A 15,241-nucleotide genomic window follows, 5' to 3' on the forward strand; every position below is an offset into this window, starting at 1 on the left:
CTTGAAGATCAGGGTTAGAATTGGTCTTCAGTAACCTATGTTTGTCACCCCTTCATGAAGATTTGGGTCAGAATTGATCTTCTTGTCTTCCCTTGAAGATCAGGGTTAGAATTGGTCTTCAGTAACCTATGTTTGTCACCCCTTCATGAAGATTTGGGTCAGAATTGATCTTCTTGTCTTCCCTTGAAGATCAGGGTTAGAATTGGTCTTCAGTAACCTATGCTTGTCACCCCTTCATGAAGATTTGGGTCAGAATTGATCTTCTTGTCTTCCCCTTGAAGATCAGGGTTAGAATTGGTCTTCAGTAACCTATGCTTGTCACCCCTTCATGAAGATTTGGGTCAGAATTGATCTTCTGCAACCCATGCTTGTTGTGTAAGCAGCTTACATGATTGAGTGGTGATGCACACAGACTTCCGTCATTACCAAAAGAGCACTGAGTTTTTATCAGGAAGCTGCCATTCCAGCATCTTCATTTATTAGTGAAGTCTGGAAATAATGACCTGTGCTGTTGAATGAGCCGCTAATGTGATCGGGTAGTGACGTTCACTGACTTCATTGACGCATGTCATCCCTATTGTGTAGATCAATGCTTGTGATGTCATTCACTGGATATTCTGATCTCTACGCGAACATTGACACAAAGAGATTGATGGAATATTGCTGAGTGTGGCATTAAACCTCAAACAAACAAATGTTGTTGATGTTGCAGACTGCACTGATCGGGAACAAATGATGGCTCTGCTGTCAGAGCTGAAGATTCTCATCCATATCGGTCAGCATCTTAATATTGTCAACCTTCTCGGAGCTGTCACCAAGAATATTCGCTTTGGTAAGTACACCATACTGCTTTCCCAATTAAAATATAAGTTGTGACACATCACTAAACGAGATGAACAGAACAAATGGTCTTTGCTATGTATTTTTAGTGATAAAAAATGTCTCAAAACATAGTATGCATGAGGCAGACAGAACATAAGAACATTTCGAAAATTACTAATGAGCTGTGAAGAGGATTATCTGTCTGAAGTAATTATGAGCCTTTCGGGGAGTGATTTAAAACATTTATTAACTGATGGCAAATAATCTGTAGTTCGTGTTCGAGGAGGTTATTCAGTTTTTTATTAATTGACATTCATATCAACTGACGTAACATAGCAACCCTACGTAGAAACAGCACTGAAGGCTGCTTATTGTTTAGATGATGTAATGTGATGTAATGTTATCATGTTGTATCATTTTTTATCAGCGAAGCACTGTGAGTGAGTGAGTGAGTTTGGTTTTACGCCGCTTTTAGCAATATTCCAGCAATAACGCTTTAACCACTAGGCTACCCCACCGCCCCGTGAAGCACTGTGAGCTTATATGGCTTCATCAGACCAATCAGCTTTGAGAATATTTACAATGTCTTGAACAATTGTCAGAAATTTATTACACAATCATTCTACACTTTAGGTAGTACATGTATACAAAAGGCTTCTTACATCCTGTAACTTTGGGGAAACTGTTGACAGGTGAACTGTATGTTCTTGTGGAGTACTGCCTGTTTGGAAACCTGCGTAACTACTTGATCAAGAACAAGTCTTCCTTCAAGGACACAATGGAGGAATACACAGACCCTGCCCTGGAAAAGAAGCGTCAGGCTCAGAACGAGAAGCCAAAGCCCTATTACGTCAACAAGGCTGCTCTCCCGGAAAACAGCGCCGATCTGATTGGTCCAGCACTCACAACAAAGAATCTGATTTGCTGGGCATTCCAAGTTGCACGAGGCATGGAATACCTGGCATCCAAGAAGGTTAGGAGAATATTTATCTCCCTTCTGTCATTGCTTCTTTGTATCAACTACTTGCTGAAGAACTAATTCTAGTTCCTCAAGTCCTTGAGAAGCTTCCACCGTGAGGATCTTGGTAGCTAAGTGGGCTCTATTGCTGCTTTTGTGTGCTGGCAGTTTGGGTCTCTGAATGGGACTAAACTAAGATAGTCCTAGAATTTGTATTTTTCTAAGATAGTAAACTCCCAAATATAACATTCACTGAAATATTTGGATAAATGCTCATTGTGCCTGGTCTTTGACAGAAGAACGAGGACTATTTTAATGGCTATACAATTTCTTTATTCTATATAGGCGACGTTTCGACATAGATTCTAATGTCGTTGTCACTTGCTTGATATAGAATAAGGAAGTTGTATATTCATAAAAATAGTCCTCATTCTTCATCTACCCAACTTCTAGAATGCCAGTCAAAGAAGTCATACATTGTCTTTGACAACCAATCACCATTTGTTCTGTTAAGATTTACATTTTTTAATTCAAAGATTTGAAAAGTTCTTTTTACGATTGTTTTGTACAATGACTGCTTTTTCTCAAACATATTGTGTAGATGGTATGTATATGCTGGTCCTGATGTGTTTCAGTACATCCACCGTGATCTGGCAGCTCGGAATGTGTTACTTGGGGAGGACAATGTGGTCAAGATCTGTGACTTCGGCCTGGCCAAGGACTGCTATAAGGATGCTGAATACAAGAAGAAGGGGGATGTGAGTGCAGACTGTTGTCCACAGTTTATATCACTGGATTGTCTGGTCCAGATTATTTACAGACTGATGTCATATAGCTGGAATATTGCTTAGTGTACCTTTAAACTACAAAATACAACCAACTACTCTGTGAGGTGAGGTGAAATTGGGTTTAACGTCGTGCTTGAGAATATTTCGCTCATATGACGACATGCATGCGTGTGTATGTGTATGTGCGGCTGCTTGTACTAGCCCAGACTTAAGCTGGTTTTATAGTGCTAGCCCACTGAGATACCATGCCGCAGTGAAGCATGAATACCCCACTCAGACACATTATACTGACTCCGAGCCGACCAGTCCTTGTTGTACCCATTAATGCCGAGCGCCAGGCAGGGACCAACAAGTACCATATTTTAACGTCTTTTGGTATGACGCGGTCGGGGATCGAACCCGCGACCTTCCGCTCTCCGGGCGGACGCTCTAACCACTACACCACGGAGGCGGTCTACCAACTACTCTGTACAATGGGCATGAGAGGTAGAGTCATCTGAGATGAAGCAGGTTTGCTGTGGAGAGTTGCATCCGTTAGCCATGTCTTATTCATGGGTTTGAATCCCTGAGTTGTCCTGGTAAGGATTATTTATCTCTGTCCTGTGAGACAATGGTTTTTGACCATTGTGATTGTGGGAGCATAAGAACACGTTTTGATGTGGTACCAAGATCAGTGGATTTAGGGTGAACAAGATTTCACTGTTTGACAATTCTTCATTAGAACATGACAGCTTTATTTACAAATATCAGGACATGACATGCTTGTATGTCTTCCTTCAGTGGATATTTGTGGATAAGATGGATGACATATCCCTGATACAAATTTGTGTTTGGTCTTGCGGGGATGAAACCAGCAGCTTCTCAAGAATACTGATATGTTTCAGTGAATGAATAGTAGTGTAGATGCATGGTAGATTTTTCAGTTCCCGACAGTGACTGCTTGACTACTCTGTTTGTATCCAACTGAGTGAGTGTTTGGGTTTGCAGGGTCCAGTTCCGGTCAAGTGGATGGCTCTGGAGTCCTTCACTCACAGGATCTACACAACTAAGAGTGATGTGTAAGTGAACATTAGTTTATCTGAACACCAAGGAAGTGCCAGAAGAATATGTGCCAGATCCTCTATAGGCATCAGTTATTGGTATAGGGTGGCTGGAACAGACTGATGACTAGTGGTGCTGTCACTATCAGGGGCAGATCCAGAGAGGGCTGTGGGACTGCACACACACACGCACGCACGCACGCACGCACACACACACTGTTCCTTGAGGAGCATTTCCCCATACCTTTTGAATTTCATGATTTATGTTGTAAGGTCTTCAGGCCCACATAGCACACAACACAGATGTACGAATACGAGACGTTTACTTGACAAAGACAAAGACGAGACTGATTACAATTGAAAACTGATCCCCTGTAACAGTCTATGACTCCACGTGGAGGAGCATGCTATTGTTGAGGATCGTTGCGTTTGGGCGAGGCTGAAAATACCGGGGACAACCTCAAAATGTGAAAAACCCTTTCCCCCCCTTTCTCCAAAATCTTGGATCCACCCTTGACTATTCTGTAGGGTTTTTTTGTAATGTAAAAACATTTATTTTTCCTTATCCTGACTCATAATTATTGCTTATCTCCCTTCTCCTTCGACGGTCAAGTGGAAACCTTGAATCCTATTCAAATTCACTGAAGCGTCCGTACAATCACTCACCCTGAGTTACCTCCCTTGCTCCCGCCAATACCGGTCCCACGTGACCCGAGACTAGCTGTTATGACTCTCTCCTTCATCGCCCTCACCGGTCAGGCGGTCCTTACGGGTCCTATTTGCGGCAGATATCCTTTCATTTTGTTTGTGACGATTTATCTGTAGAAGGGTTCGTCTTTTTATCATAAAATTACATTTATGAATCAAATATAAAATGAGATGTACATATATTATGGAGTGAATAAATGTGCACATGTTATAATAAAAGTTTATTAAACCTACTGTTATTCATTTCAGATGGTCATATGGAATCTTTATTTGGGAGCTGTTTTCATTAGGTAAGACTTAGCATCAATGGATGCGTGTCTTAATATATTTGGTCATATAAACTGATTGGTCTGTTATCTGTAATAATGGTGATTTAATATAGTCATGTAATAAGAGACAGCTAGCCATGTGATAAGAGAGAGTTCGATAACTTGTAACATGATTTATGTTGTTTCCACCTTAGGAGGGAACCCCTACCCAGGTGTGGAGATCAACGAGAAGTTCATAGGACTGCTCAAGTCTGGCTATCGTATGGAGAAACCTAAATATGCCTCCGATGAGTTGTAAGTATCACACGTCTCTCATGATGTTGATGTACCTCAGTCACCACTCATCAGTCAGTCGTGTGTGTGTGTGTGTGTGTGTGTGTGTGTGGGTGGGTGGGTAGTCCTAACGGTTAAAGCATCCGTTCATCATGACGAACACATCTGATGCCCTAATGGTTACAATGCATCAAACCATTTCTGAGGTCCCCCACTGGAATATTCCCAAGACGACTAAACCATACTCAGTCAGTCACTAAAGACTCATAATGCAGAGATATGGCAGGGTCGGTCAAAAAGCATGTGTCAACAATCAAAGTATTTGCCATTAGTTCTTGTCTATGTGACTGTTTCACTGATGTGCATGAGGGTCTCAACGTCTTAGGAAACCATCTACTTAAAGTTTGATTCTAACATGACTGACCCGTGAAAATCCGGGTTAGAATTGATCTACAGCAACCCATGCTTGTCATAAGAGTGAGTGAGTGAGTTAATATTTAACGTCACATCGGCAATATCTCAGCCATATCGTACGAACTTGTCATAAGAGGCAACTAACAGGATCGAGTGGTGAGGCATGCTGACTTTGTTGACACGTCATCATATCCTAATTGCATAGATCGATGCTCATGCTGTTGATCACTGGACTGCATGGTCTGGTCTAGACTTGATTATTTACAGACCGCTATAATATGCAGAAGTAGTATGAACAGGGTTTTCTGTTATGTTGAAAATGATGAAAATGGTTGTCCGACTTTTATGCAGATTCAAGATTATGGAGTTATGCTGGCATGATGACCCCAATATGCGGCCATCTTTCTCAAGCCTTGTGTCGTCAATGGGAGATTTCCTAGAGGCTAATGTCAAACAGGTGAGGAAAAGAAGAAATCTGCATTAAATTCATGGATTCTATATTGCATGGGGATTCTATACATTGTTTACCCCATGGGATTCCATATCACATTTACCCAGTGGTGATTCAACAGTTTATCAACCTTTTAGGGATTCCATAGATTATTTATCCCCAATGGATTGTGTGCATTATTTACCAATGGGATTCCATGTAACATTTACTCAGTGGGGATTCAACACATTACTGACATTTAGAGCTTTCATGGATTATTTGTTTTGTGGGAATTCGAAGTCAGAAATAGGTCACAATGTGAGAACTTAGAGTATGTAAATTAAACATAATAAAATATGTCATAAATATTAAAATCCTATGAAAAACTTGTATTTGTTGAAATTGTGGAAACCAGAACTTCTGGTGGTTAAGTTGTACACATGCAATTGTTGATTGCTTATTCAATCATAAATTTAGTTGCTGTGTGTTTTTTGTATGGCTTTCACTAAACCATAGTCTGTTGTCCTTCCAGTACTACCTTGACCTAAATACTACATATGTGAAGATGATCGATGAGACTGGAACAACAGCTGCTGCAGGTGGCGCCACCGCTGATGGGTATTTAAAGATGAACGGGTCACCCGACTACACTCCTATGTGTCCAAGTCTAGCTGAACCAGAGTCCACCAGTCTTTCTGACCACGAGGATAACGAAGCCAATCGGTACATGAATCAGAAGATGTGGCGGAAAGAGAAGTCAGAAGAATACGAGCTGACACCCCTTCATCGGCCGCATGGAGACACGTGCAAGGAGAACGGTAAAGCGAGATCCGAGTCCCCAGTTCAGTTCCACACACAAGCCGACGTCCACAACCCTGAGGACAGCGACAGTGGTCACTCCAGCAGCTACGCACCAGGGTCATCACCGGTGGAAAACAATGGCTACCTTGTGCCAAAGGCCCTGGACAGTGAGCCCCTGGTGTACCCAATGGCTAAACCAAAGCCAATACCAAGCCAGGTGAACAACTACCCTCACAAGGAGAACTGCAGCAACGAGTCCGTGTGTACATGTAGTTCAAGTGGGTTTGACTCGGACTATCGTGATGTGCCTCCACCAGATTACACTGCAGTCATGGAGGACGCATGCAGGCACTGAAAGCCAATCGGATGTTAAAAGACAGAAGACATACTGTAAAGAGAGACTATCTTCAAAGGGAGATAACTCAGTGAGAGTGAGACAATCAGGGAGAGACAAACGTGTTATGATGAGCTTCACAGCTTTGTGTGAATGAAAGTTCTGGAGGATGACGTGTTGATATTGAAACACATAGACGATGATCTGTTGATTCATATGACCTTGGTACAGGGATGTTGATGCATAGGTACCATGGTATCTCGATATTAATATAACGGACCGTAATGTGTTGATATTAATACATATGGACCATGGCATGTCAATATTGACACATGTGGACCATGGTTTTAGTTGCAAGTCCCAAGTAGAAATAAGCAAAGGATGGAAACAGATTTGCCTGTTGTCATGGAAACGAGATACGGTATGCGCATGGTGATGAAGAAATCTTTCATTAGTCAGAAAGAGCTTCAGAATATCTTAGAAACAAATGGCATAGCGATATGCTCAAGAGTTGAGTCACAAGCATAATATATTGTGTAATGGATAGCCTAAGCTATTCATGTGCTCTGGTCAAATAGGCTCATGTACATATATATATATATTTACAAGGAAGAACCATGTCTATAGATGTAGTGCATGCAGAGATGAACACTTGTGACCCATGATACACTGGTATGTGAGAACTGGACAAGGGTTAACTGTCATCTACAAGGGTTAACTGTCATCTACAAGGGTTAACCAGGAGGTAATGGCTGGTTGCAGTACCAATGTACAGTGCAAGGAGTGTGATACAAGATGCTGTGTAATACAATAGGACTGATACAGGGTGAGATACAGTACAAGGGTTGAGATACGAGTGTTATTCAATACAAGCAGCATGATGCAAGTTGGTTTATAGACAAGTGTGAGATGTGTTATACAACAGTAAGGTTTGCAACTCAAGGAGTATGATGAAATACAAGGGTTGAGATACAAGTGCTATTTAATAAAAGGGGTGAAATACAAGATGTGTTACTGCACAAGGGATGCATTACAAGTACGTAATATAGTACCATGTGTGTTATTCAATACAAGGGAGCAATACAAGTGATGTTTTACAATGTATTAGGAGCATGATATATGTGACATCTATCAAGATTCACCAACATTTCAGGTTTACAAAATGTATTGTATAAGATTGGAAGCAAATGTCTGTTTGGAATAGAAACCAATAGTATCTGAATACAACCCTTGTTCAATGATTGATGTTTATGTCTACAGTTGTTTATGGTATCATCATACTGTATTCTGTTATTATTACACCGTGTCATCCAAATCATACACTGCCTATTGTTGTCATAGAAACTGTAAATAACATAGTCGCACCAATCCCCGGTATCCACATCATATGTTGCCATGGAAACTGTCAATCTTTATATGCACCAATGAGGCTGTGCCCTATCACCAACATCATTCACTGCCAGTTGTTACTAAGAAACTAAATCATTTAGTTGTACCAATCCCCATCATTGATTTCATACACTGTTTCCATAAGTTACCATGGAAACTGTCAATCATATTGATACACCAATTAGATTACACCCGATCCACATCATAGTTGGCTGTCTGTTGCCATAGAAACTGTAAATCATTTAGTTGTACCAATCCCCATCATTGATTTCATACACTGTTTCCATAAGTTACCATGGAGACTGTCAATCATATTGATACACCAATTAGATTACACCCCATCCACATCATAGTTGCCTGTCTGTTGCCATAGAAACTGTCAATCATGTATATGCACCAATGATTATTGATTCACTGTATTCATATGATCAGGCTAAAGAGAAGCCTTATGTAGTAAGGCTGTAAGGCTAGGAATCTTCTGCAACCAGTTTCTTGCTTTGATCAAGTCTGGCAGAAGTAAGTTATTATTGTCTCATTATTCCTGGAGAAACATTAGGTGAGATGGTGAGGTATGTTATGCAGACCTTTAAAGAGATAAGGTGTAAGTTTGAATCAATTTTAATGAAACTTACATATGAAGGGCAAGGATCAAATAGTTTATAAAGTTTACAAAATCCTTTGAAATGTATTTTTTTGTTGTAAATGTTAAGTAGGTAGGGGAAAAAGTGAAAATGGGAGAAATAGGACTTTATCCTGATTTGTTTTGAAGTTTTTAGTGTAATTTATCCACAGGTTTATATGATGTATTTTGGTTGTTTTTAACACATAGTATTTATTTCTGTATGCCATATTTTAAAAGCACTACTTTTTATTTTTATATTTTTTAATCTTCAATTGCTTAGAGTCTGCAAACTTTTTCGAGCATTTTCTTAAAATTATTGGTTTGAATTACCTGCTCAGAAGTGAGTAATAAATTTAGTTAACATGCTAATCAGGGATAATACAGTCCATTCTCTTTGCATTGTCCATTTTGAGGTTATGGGTTGATTTGTCTGTAAAGCAAGTACCAATAATCCCTTGAAATGGGTTGACTTATTAATGGATGATAGGTATATATATGCTTTCCAAGGCATAATTTATTGAAATGTAATGATATTTTGTGTTTGTAAACACTGATATGTGTTTAGAGGAGAACAACCAATCTGGAATTACGCGTAATGAAACGAGCTTGGAAAATGTAAGACCGTTTTCCCTCTTGGAGTGCTTGACATTAATAGCTTTAACTGGTATACATGTAAAATGCAGAATTAAGTAAGACAAGAGAGAGTGGTATCAGCCCACCAGTGTCTTGGCTGAAACAATAGATGCTGGATTGCTTGGTATGGCAATCATTACAAACTGTACAAACCACCAAACAGGGAAAATAAGGTTTAATGCTCAAGTGCTTGCTCTCTCAAAAACATATATCAGACTTTTCAAACACAGATTTAGTTACGTTTTGATAGAACTTTAGAAAGACTGACTGACTGAGTGAGTTTGGTTTTACGCCGCTTTTAGCAATATTCCAGCAACATCACGGCAGGGGACACCAGAAATGGGCTTCACACATTGTACCCATGTGGGGATTCGAACCCAGGTCTTGGCGTGACGAGCCAACGCTTTAACCACTAGGCTACCCCACTGCCCCTCTTTAAAAAGAAAGAAAACATCCATTGTTGTGTACGTACAGGCTGCAAGCACAATGTTGAAGTTTATTGTTTCAAAACGTCTCCAAGACCAGGTCTTCCAGACTAAACTGGCATGTGTCATATTGTCTGCCAAATTGGTGCAATTCTGATGCTTGCTCTCTTCCTTCAATTCCTCTTATTAGAGATCAATGGTATTGGTTTATTTTATTCCCAGAGGCCAAACAAACAGATTCTTGTTTATGAGAAAGCATTCAAATTGTTCATCTTTCATTTGTCATCAATCCAAAGTTCTCATTGTTGATGAGATTCAGATAGGTGCTAAGTATCTCACGTGCTAAGATGGTGTTAGAGCGCTTTGTTGTCCTTTTTTTGACAATGTTTGTTTTGATGTTTCATTGTAGCCAAAGATACTCATTTTTATACTCTGTTGTATTTTGAGGGACAGGGCCTTGATTTTCGAAGCTGTCTTAGAGCTAAGATAGTCGTAAGTGCCATACAGTAACATTAACTTACGACTATCTTAGCGCTAAGAGAGCTTCGAAAATCTAGGCCCAGTTTTGCAAGTCAATGCAAATGTCTTGAGTATTGTCACTTCAAGGCCATAAATGTGTAGATCTGTGCCATATTGGGTTTCAGTGTTTTTATATTTTTTGTTGATTCTGAACCAGCTAAGTCAGATTCCACCTTCAAGTTAAATGTAGTCATCAACTGTGAAGGAATTATAATAATTTTGCTTGATGGTAAGGGACTGGCCATTTATTACCGGGAGTTAATTCTAAGGTTGGACATTTCTTTTCATGTCCCTTCCCCCAAAACACCAAATGCGAAAATACTTTTTAAATTATAAAGTGTTAAATGTCACATTTTTAAATCTTGAACCTCCCCAAATATGGCATTGTGTTTTGGTGACCCTCCTGATTCTCAATGACCCCTTCTTTATTATCAGAAAAAAAGTCCCTAAATTGCATGCAATTGTATCAGCAAAATTGTATATGATATTTCGTAAATGTGAAAACAATTTGAAAAGAATATTTTGTAATTACAGTTCAAAAGAATATTTTGTAATTACAGTTTCAGTACAGAGTATTGACATCGATTTTTAACTTATTCTATATATAAAGGTGCTGTATTTGTTTTGGGTAGAGATGGTGTTTATGGGTTACAAGTCTGTTGATAGTCCTGTACATGTCAGTAAACAAGCTGTTGTTCTTCCATGATCATGGCCAGGCTTTAGGTTACTATGGTTACAATTACACACAGATGTTTGAAATTGCTGAACATTTTCTGACATCTTTATCTACTCAGTGCCAAGATGAAATTAGGGGAAAACACTTGAGGTATGGATGAATGTGAATCCTGAATGAAGACAATGCATCTATACATGGTTTGAAAACTGGAGACGTGTCTCCAAGATTGATATGGATATTGACATAAGTCGTTGTCAGCAAGAAATAAATACTCAGATTTGTATAACAATTGTCTTTGGTATGATAGTTTTGTTTCTATCATTGGGGCAGACCAATTTTATTTCTTGTTTTACGGATTTTTGTCCTCAGAAAACCTAAAGGCAGGAGGGGAAAAAATAAAAAATAAAAATCACCAGTCAAAGTAATATCCTTTTAAATACTAAAAGTACTTTATTTTTGGCAATTAATGAAGTTTATATGGGGCAAAAAAAACAATCAAAAAAATATATTTTGTAAGTTTACATTTTTGGCCAATAAAAACATGAGGATTTTATTTTTTGAGCAGGGAAAATTAATTTTTTATTTTTTTCTTATTCTTGAAAAAATACGACTGGCGGATCCGAAAAACAAGAAATAAAATTGGTCTGGCCTTAGATATGTACATTGTTATAAATACATATTTGTGAAAACACGCTTATTTAAATCAAGTCAACGTCCTTGTAGTTGATGGTTTCAGGAAATGCTACGTACTTCAGGTGCTTTTATGCTTATTGAAATTGTTAGACAGGTACTGTTTCTCAGTAGATAATACTGAATATGTTGTGTTGAGGGTCAGTTGAGGGACAGATTGTGAAGGGGCTCTCAGGAATATGTGTATTGATATTGGAATCCGTGAAACACCTTGATTGAAATATACATGTTAGTCAAGGCTCCAACAGGTGGTAGGCGCTTTTTTACTGTTGAGAGATTCTTTAGGTAGCCAGTGTTGCCTTCATCTAGCCCCTGTTGTACATAAAAGCAGTCTATATATATTTGTACATACGTCTCCAGTATCACAATGTTACTATTTGTTTTGACAATCGTTTCGTAGCCAAGTTTCTTACGTGAAATGGCAGAATGTAGAAATGTTGTTACCGTGGTTACCATGATCGTTGTGCACATGTCAACAGTATTAGCGGATTTATGTAATTTATGAAATGTTAATCTACATGATTGATTTGTAATTCATAAACAAAATAAAAATTATTATTAATTGCATATCATACTTGTAAAAATGGTAAATTTGAACAGGTGATAGTAACTTTAGATTGTGAATTCATGGTTTGAATTTTTGAGCTGTAGTTTTGTAATAGAGGATTATACATGAAATAATTTAATATTGTGAATATATTTTGTGATCATCATTGTACTTGAATATGAGAAAGTTTTGTTTCATGTTGATTGGTCATAGTTCATCAACATGTTCATTGTAGAATACACAACACCAAGAACCGTACCAACATCTTTTAAACTTACAGTTTATACTTCTAATATTATTATTAATTTATTATGAATAATTTTTTAATGTAGATCTATTAGCATTAGTCATTTTTTTGAGGGGCTGGCGTCAGTGAATATATAATAGCCATTTTTTTGTACACACTAGTTAAATATATTGTCTATAACATATGGTAAAGAAAGTGTGTGAAGTAGAATTTATTCCGGTATTTTTTGTTTTTTAATTTTTGTAAAATTTGACATCCAAACGTGCTCCTTTTCTTAAAGTACAGGTATGAAATGCATGTGTGTTTTCAGGAGTATTTATTGTGGTATATTCTTGCTGTTGTGTATAAATCACGTAGTTCCACTGCACAGTGGTAGCCTGCATGTCTGTATTTGTACCTGGGATATATATCTACATATACAGTCAGTCACATGATCGTGGTGTTGTTGTGGTTCAGCTACAGTATTTGCCCATCCCAGCATTCACAAATAATCACACATTATTTTGACTTTGAATAAATACCGAAACAACTATCCAGTAATCATTCTTGACTGTTTTGAAGGATTACTGTACCAGTCTTCAGTTGAGTATTTGGCTTTATTGATCATCGTTTGGTTAGGATATTTCATCGAGCTTTAAAGAAAAGACAACTGAAAAATTTTCTATTCAACCCTTATATTCAAAGACAAAACAATGTGTGTATGTTATCCGTCACAGCTAGGTCGACTACACATCCATGTTGTTGGGGGGGTCTATTGATAATATTTTTAAACCCTCCTGAAAATTGACACAATACATTAAGCAAGAAAAAAACTCTGTTATTTTGGTTTTGCCCAGATGAAGACATCAGTCCTTTGACAACTTGATGAAGTAAAGCAATGTTTTATTATACATGTGACCTTGACCTTGACTGTGACCTATGGCATGTTGGCGTTGGTGTGCGTCTGCTCTATCATTCCATTTTCTTTGTTTTCTTGTTTACATCAGTTATGCAATATTTATGAACAAACATCGCAAGTATAGTTTTTAGACTTGCACATTATGTAGTGTCATTGTTCGTGGCCCTCCCCTTAATTTACATCAACAGATGTAGATCTGATAACTGGGATCAATCGCTCCAAAGCTAGGCTCCGTTATCCAAAGCCAACCCAGTCCCCAACTCCTGTGTGTTAACTTATCTTCAGTCTGTAACACAAAATTCACTTTATTGCCAGTAAGTATTTTTATTGAGGTCAGTTCTTGTCTTTTAACACAAACTTTTATCTTAGTTTACATATATTTCTTTTAAATGGAAGATAAATTTCTTTTATGAGAAATTTGATAAATTGTGAGATGACTTGTCTTTTGAAATCGGAATGTTACACTGATGCCATTTTAGAAAATGATTTTAAATTTTAGCCCCCTTTCACAGGTACACTTTAAAACTTATCATGGTCTTTTGTAAATGTACCTTAGTTTTATCTTTTAAGAGAATCAGGTAAATCGTTTCATTTTTTAAAGACCTCTATTTTGAACAACAAGGAGAGATCTATTTTGAGCTGTTGTCTCCTGACTTACAAGTATGGGATGGCTTGGATGTGTAACTGTTTGTGACTTGTGTTCGTGTTTAATGTTTGTAAAACCTGAATCTCATGTACATCTGTCCTTTGTGCCTTCAAGTCCAAGTTTCCGTTCACATCTTATGCAAAATGTTGAAATGGCATAATTGATTTCCTGGATTTGTTCCACTTAGATGACATTCATTTGACCTTCAAATGAAGGAAACAGTCATCACAAACTGATGTCAGCTTCTGTTGTATGTTGATGCTGGTTTGAAGTGGAGGTGATGATCTCTGAAGAATTATTCCCCTCAAGTAGCCACAAGTGATATTTTGGAATTTTTTTAACTGCCTCTATGTAAAGAGGGTAACTGTGCAACAGGTTGCATGGCAAAAATGTATATCCTAACACCATTATCATGCAAATGATACACATATATCATTTGCTTGATAACATATATCATTTGCTTGGTAACATATATCATTTGCTTGATGACGGAGTTGGGATCTACAATGAACATTGCATCGATTGCAATAAAGAAGTTGTCTATCCATAAAAAGTGTTCCTCTCCATCATACCAGCTTCTAAATGCCACTAAAGAAGGTTGCAAGGCACACAATCACCTCAAGTAGTTATTTTGCCAGTAGTGTAATCCAAAACACGGCTGTATATATTGCATTACTGCCAAGTTGTTACTTCAGCCTGACTTATATGGTTCCGATGAAACAAAGTGAGAGGTTAATATTTATATTCCCATGAATAAGAATGGAATATGATAGAAGGTAAAAGAGATAATTTTGTGATGTTCTGATTTGTGAGATGTCAAAAATATTGTTAGTGTAACTTGCGAAAATCTTTTTTGCAGTGTTGATAATGAATGATCACCGAGCCATAAATGTTAGTAAGAGCTGATCTTAGCACTGTTGTATCTTGTGCAGACTTATGATAGCTGTAACATCACTGTGTTGTATTGTCGGCTGCTCTTCACACATGGAGGAAACAAAGTCACACTACACATGTGTGATGTGTTTTCGTCCTTTTCACTTTTCAGTGACAGAATGTACTTTGATTCTGTTTCCCCCCACAAATTTCCTGCTGTCATATGCATTTTATGGTTT

At 38.1% G+C, this 15,241-nt stretch overlaps 1 protein-coding gene across 1 annotated transcript in view; it reads left to right on the forward strand.

The window, feature by feature from the left end:
• The window catches only part of LOC124274313 (vascular endothelial growth factor receptor 1-like), an 81,862-nt gene extending 74,520 nt beyond the window's left edge, over nucleotides 1–7,342 (forward strand). Inside the window, exons 17-24 of the mRNA XM_046709693.1 lie at nucleotides 713–832; nucleotides 1,515–1,795; nucleotides 2,416–2,538; nucleotides 3,556–3,626; nucleotides 4,566–4,606; nucleotides 4,780–4,879; nucleotides 5,624–5,729; nucleotides 6,235–7,342. Coding sequence (XP_046565649.1) covers nucleotides 713–832; nucleotides 1,515–1,795; nucleotides 2,416–2,538; nucleotides 3,556–3,626; nucleotides 4,566–4,606; nucleotides 4,780–4,879; nucleotides 5,624–5,729; nucleotides 6,235–6,858 — 1,466 coding nt within the window. The 3' untranslated portion in view covers nucleotides 6,859–7,342. The remainder of the gene's footprint in view (nucleotides 1–712; nucleotides 833–1,514; nucleotides 1,796–2,415; nucleotides 2,539–3,555; nucleotides 3,627–4,565; nucleotides 4,607–4,779; nucleotides 4,880–5,623; nucleotides 5,730–6,234) is intronic.
• Nucleotides 7,343–15,241: the final 7,899 nt, after the last annotated feature.

This window comes from Haliotis rubra, unplaced genomic scaffold, assembly GCF_003918875.1.
Source record: "Haliotis rubra isolate DU_JTF1 unplaced genomic scaffold, ASM391887v1 Scf1, whole genome shotgun sequence".
NCBI lineage: Eukaryota > Metazoa > Mollusca > Gastropoda > Lepetellida > Haliotidae > Haliotis > Haliotis rubra.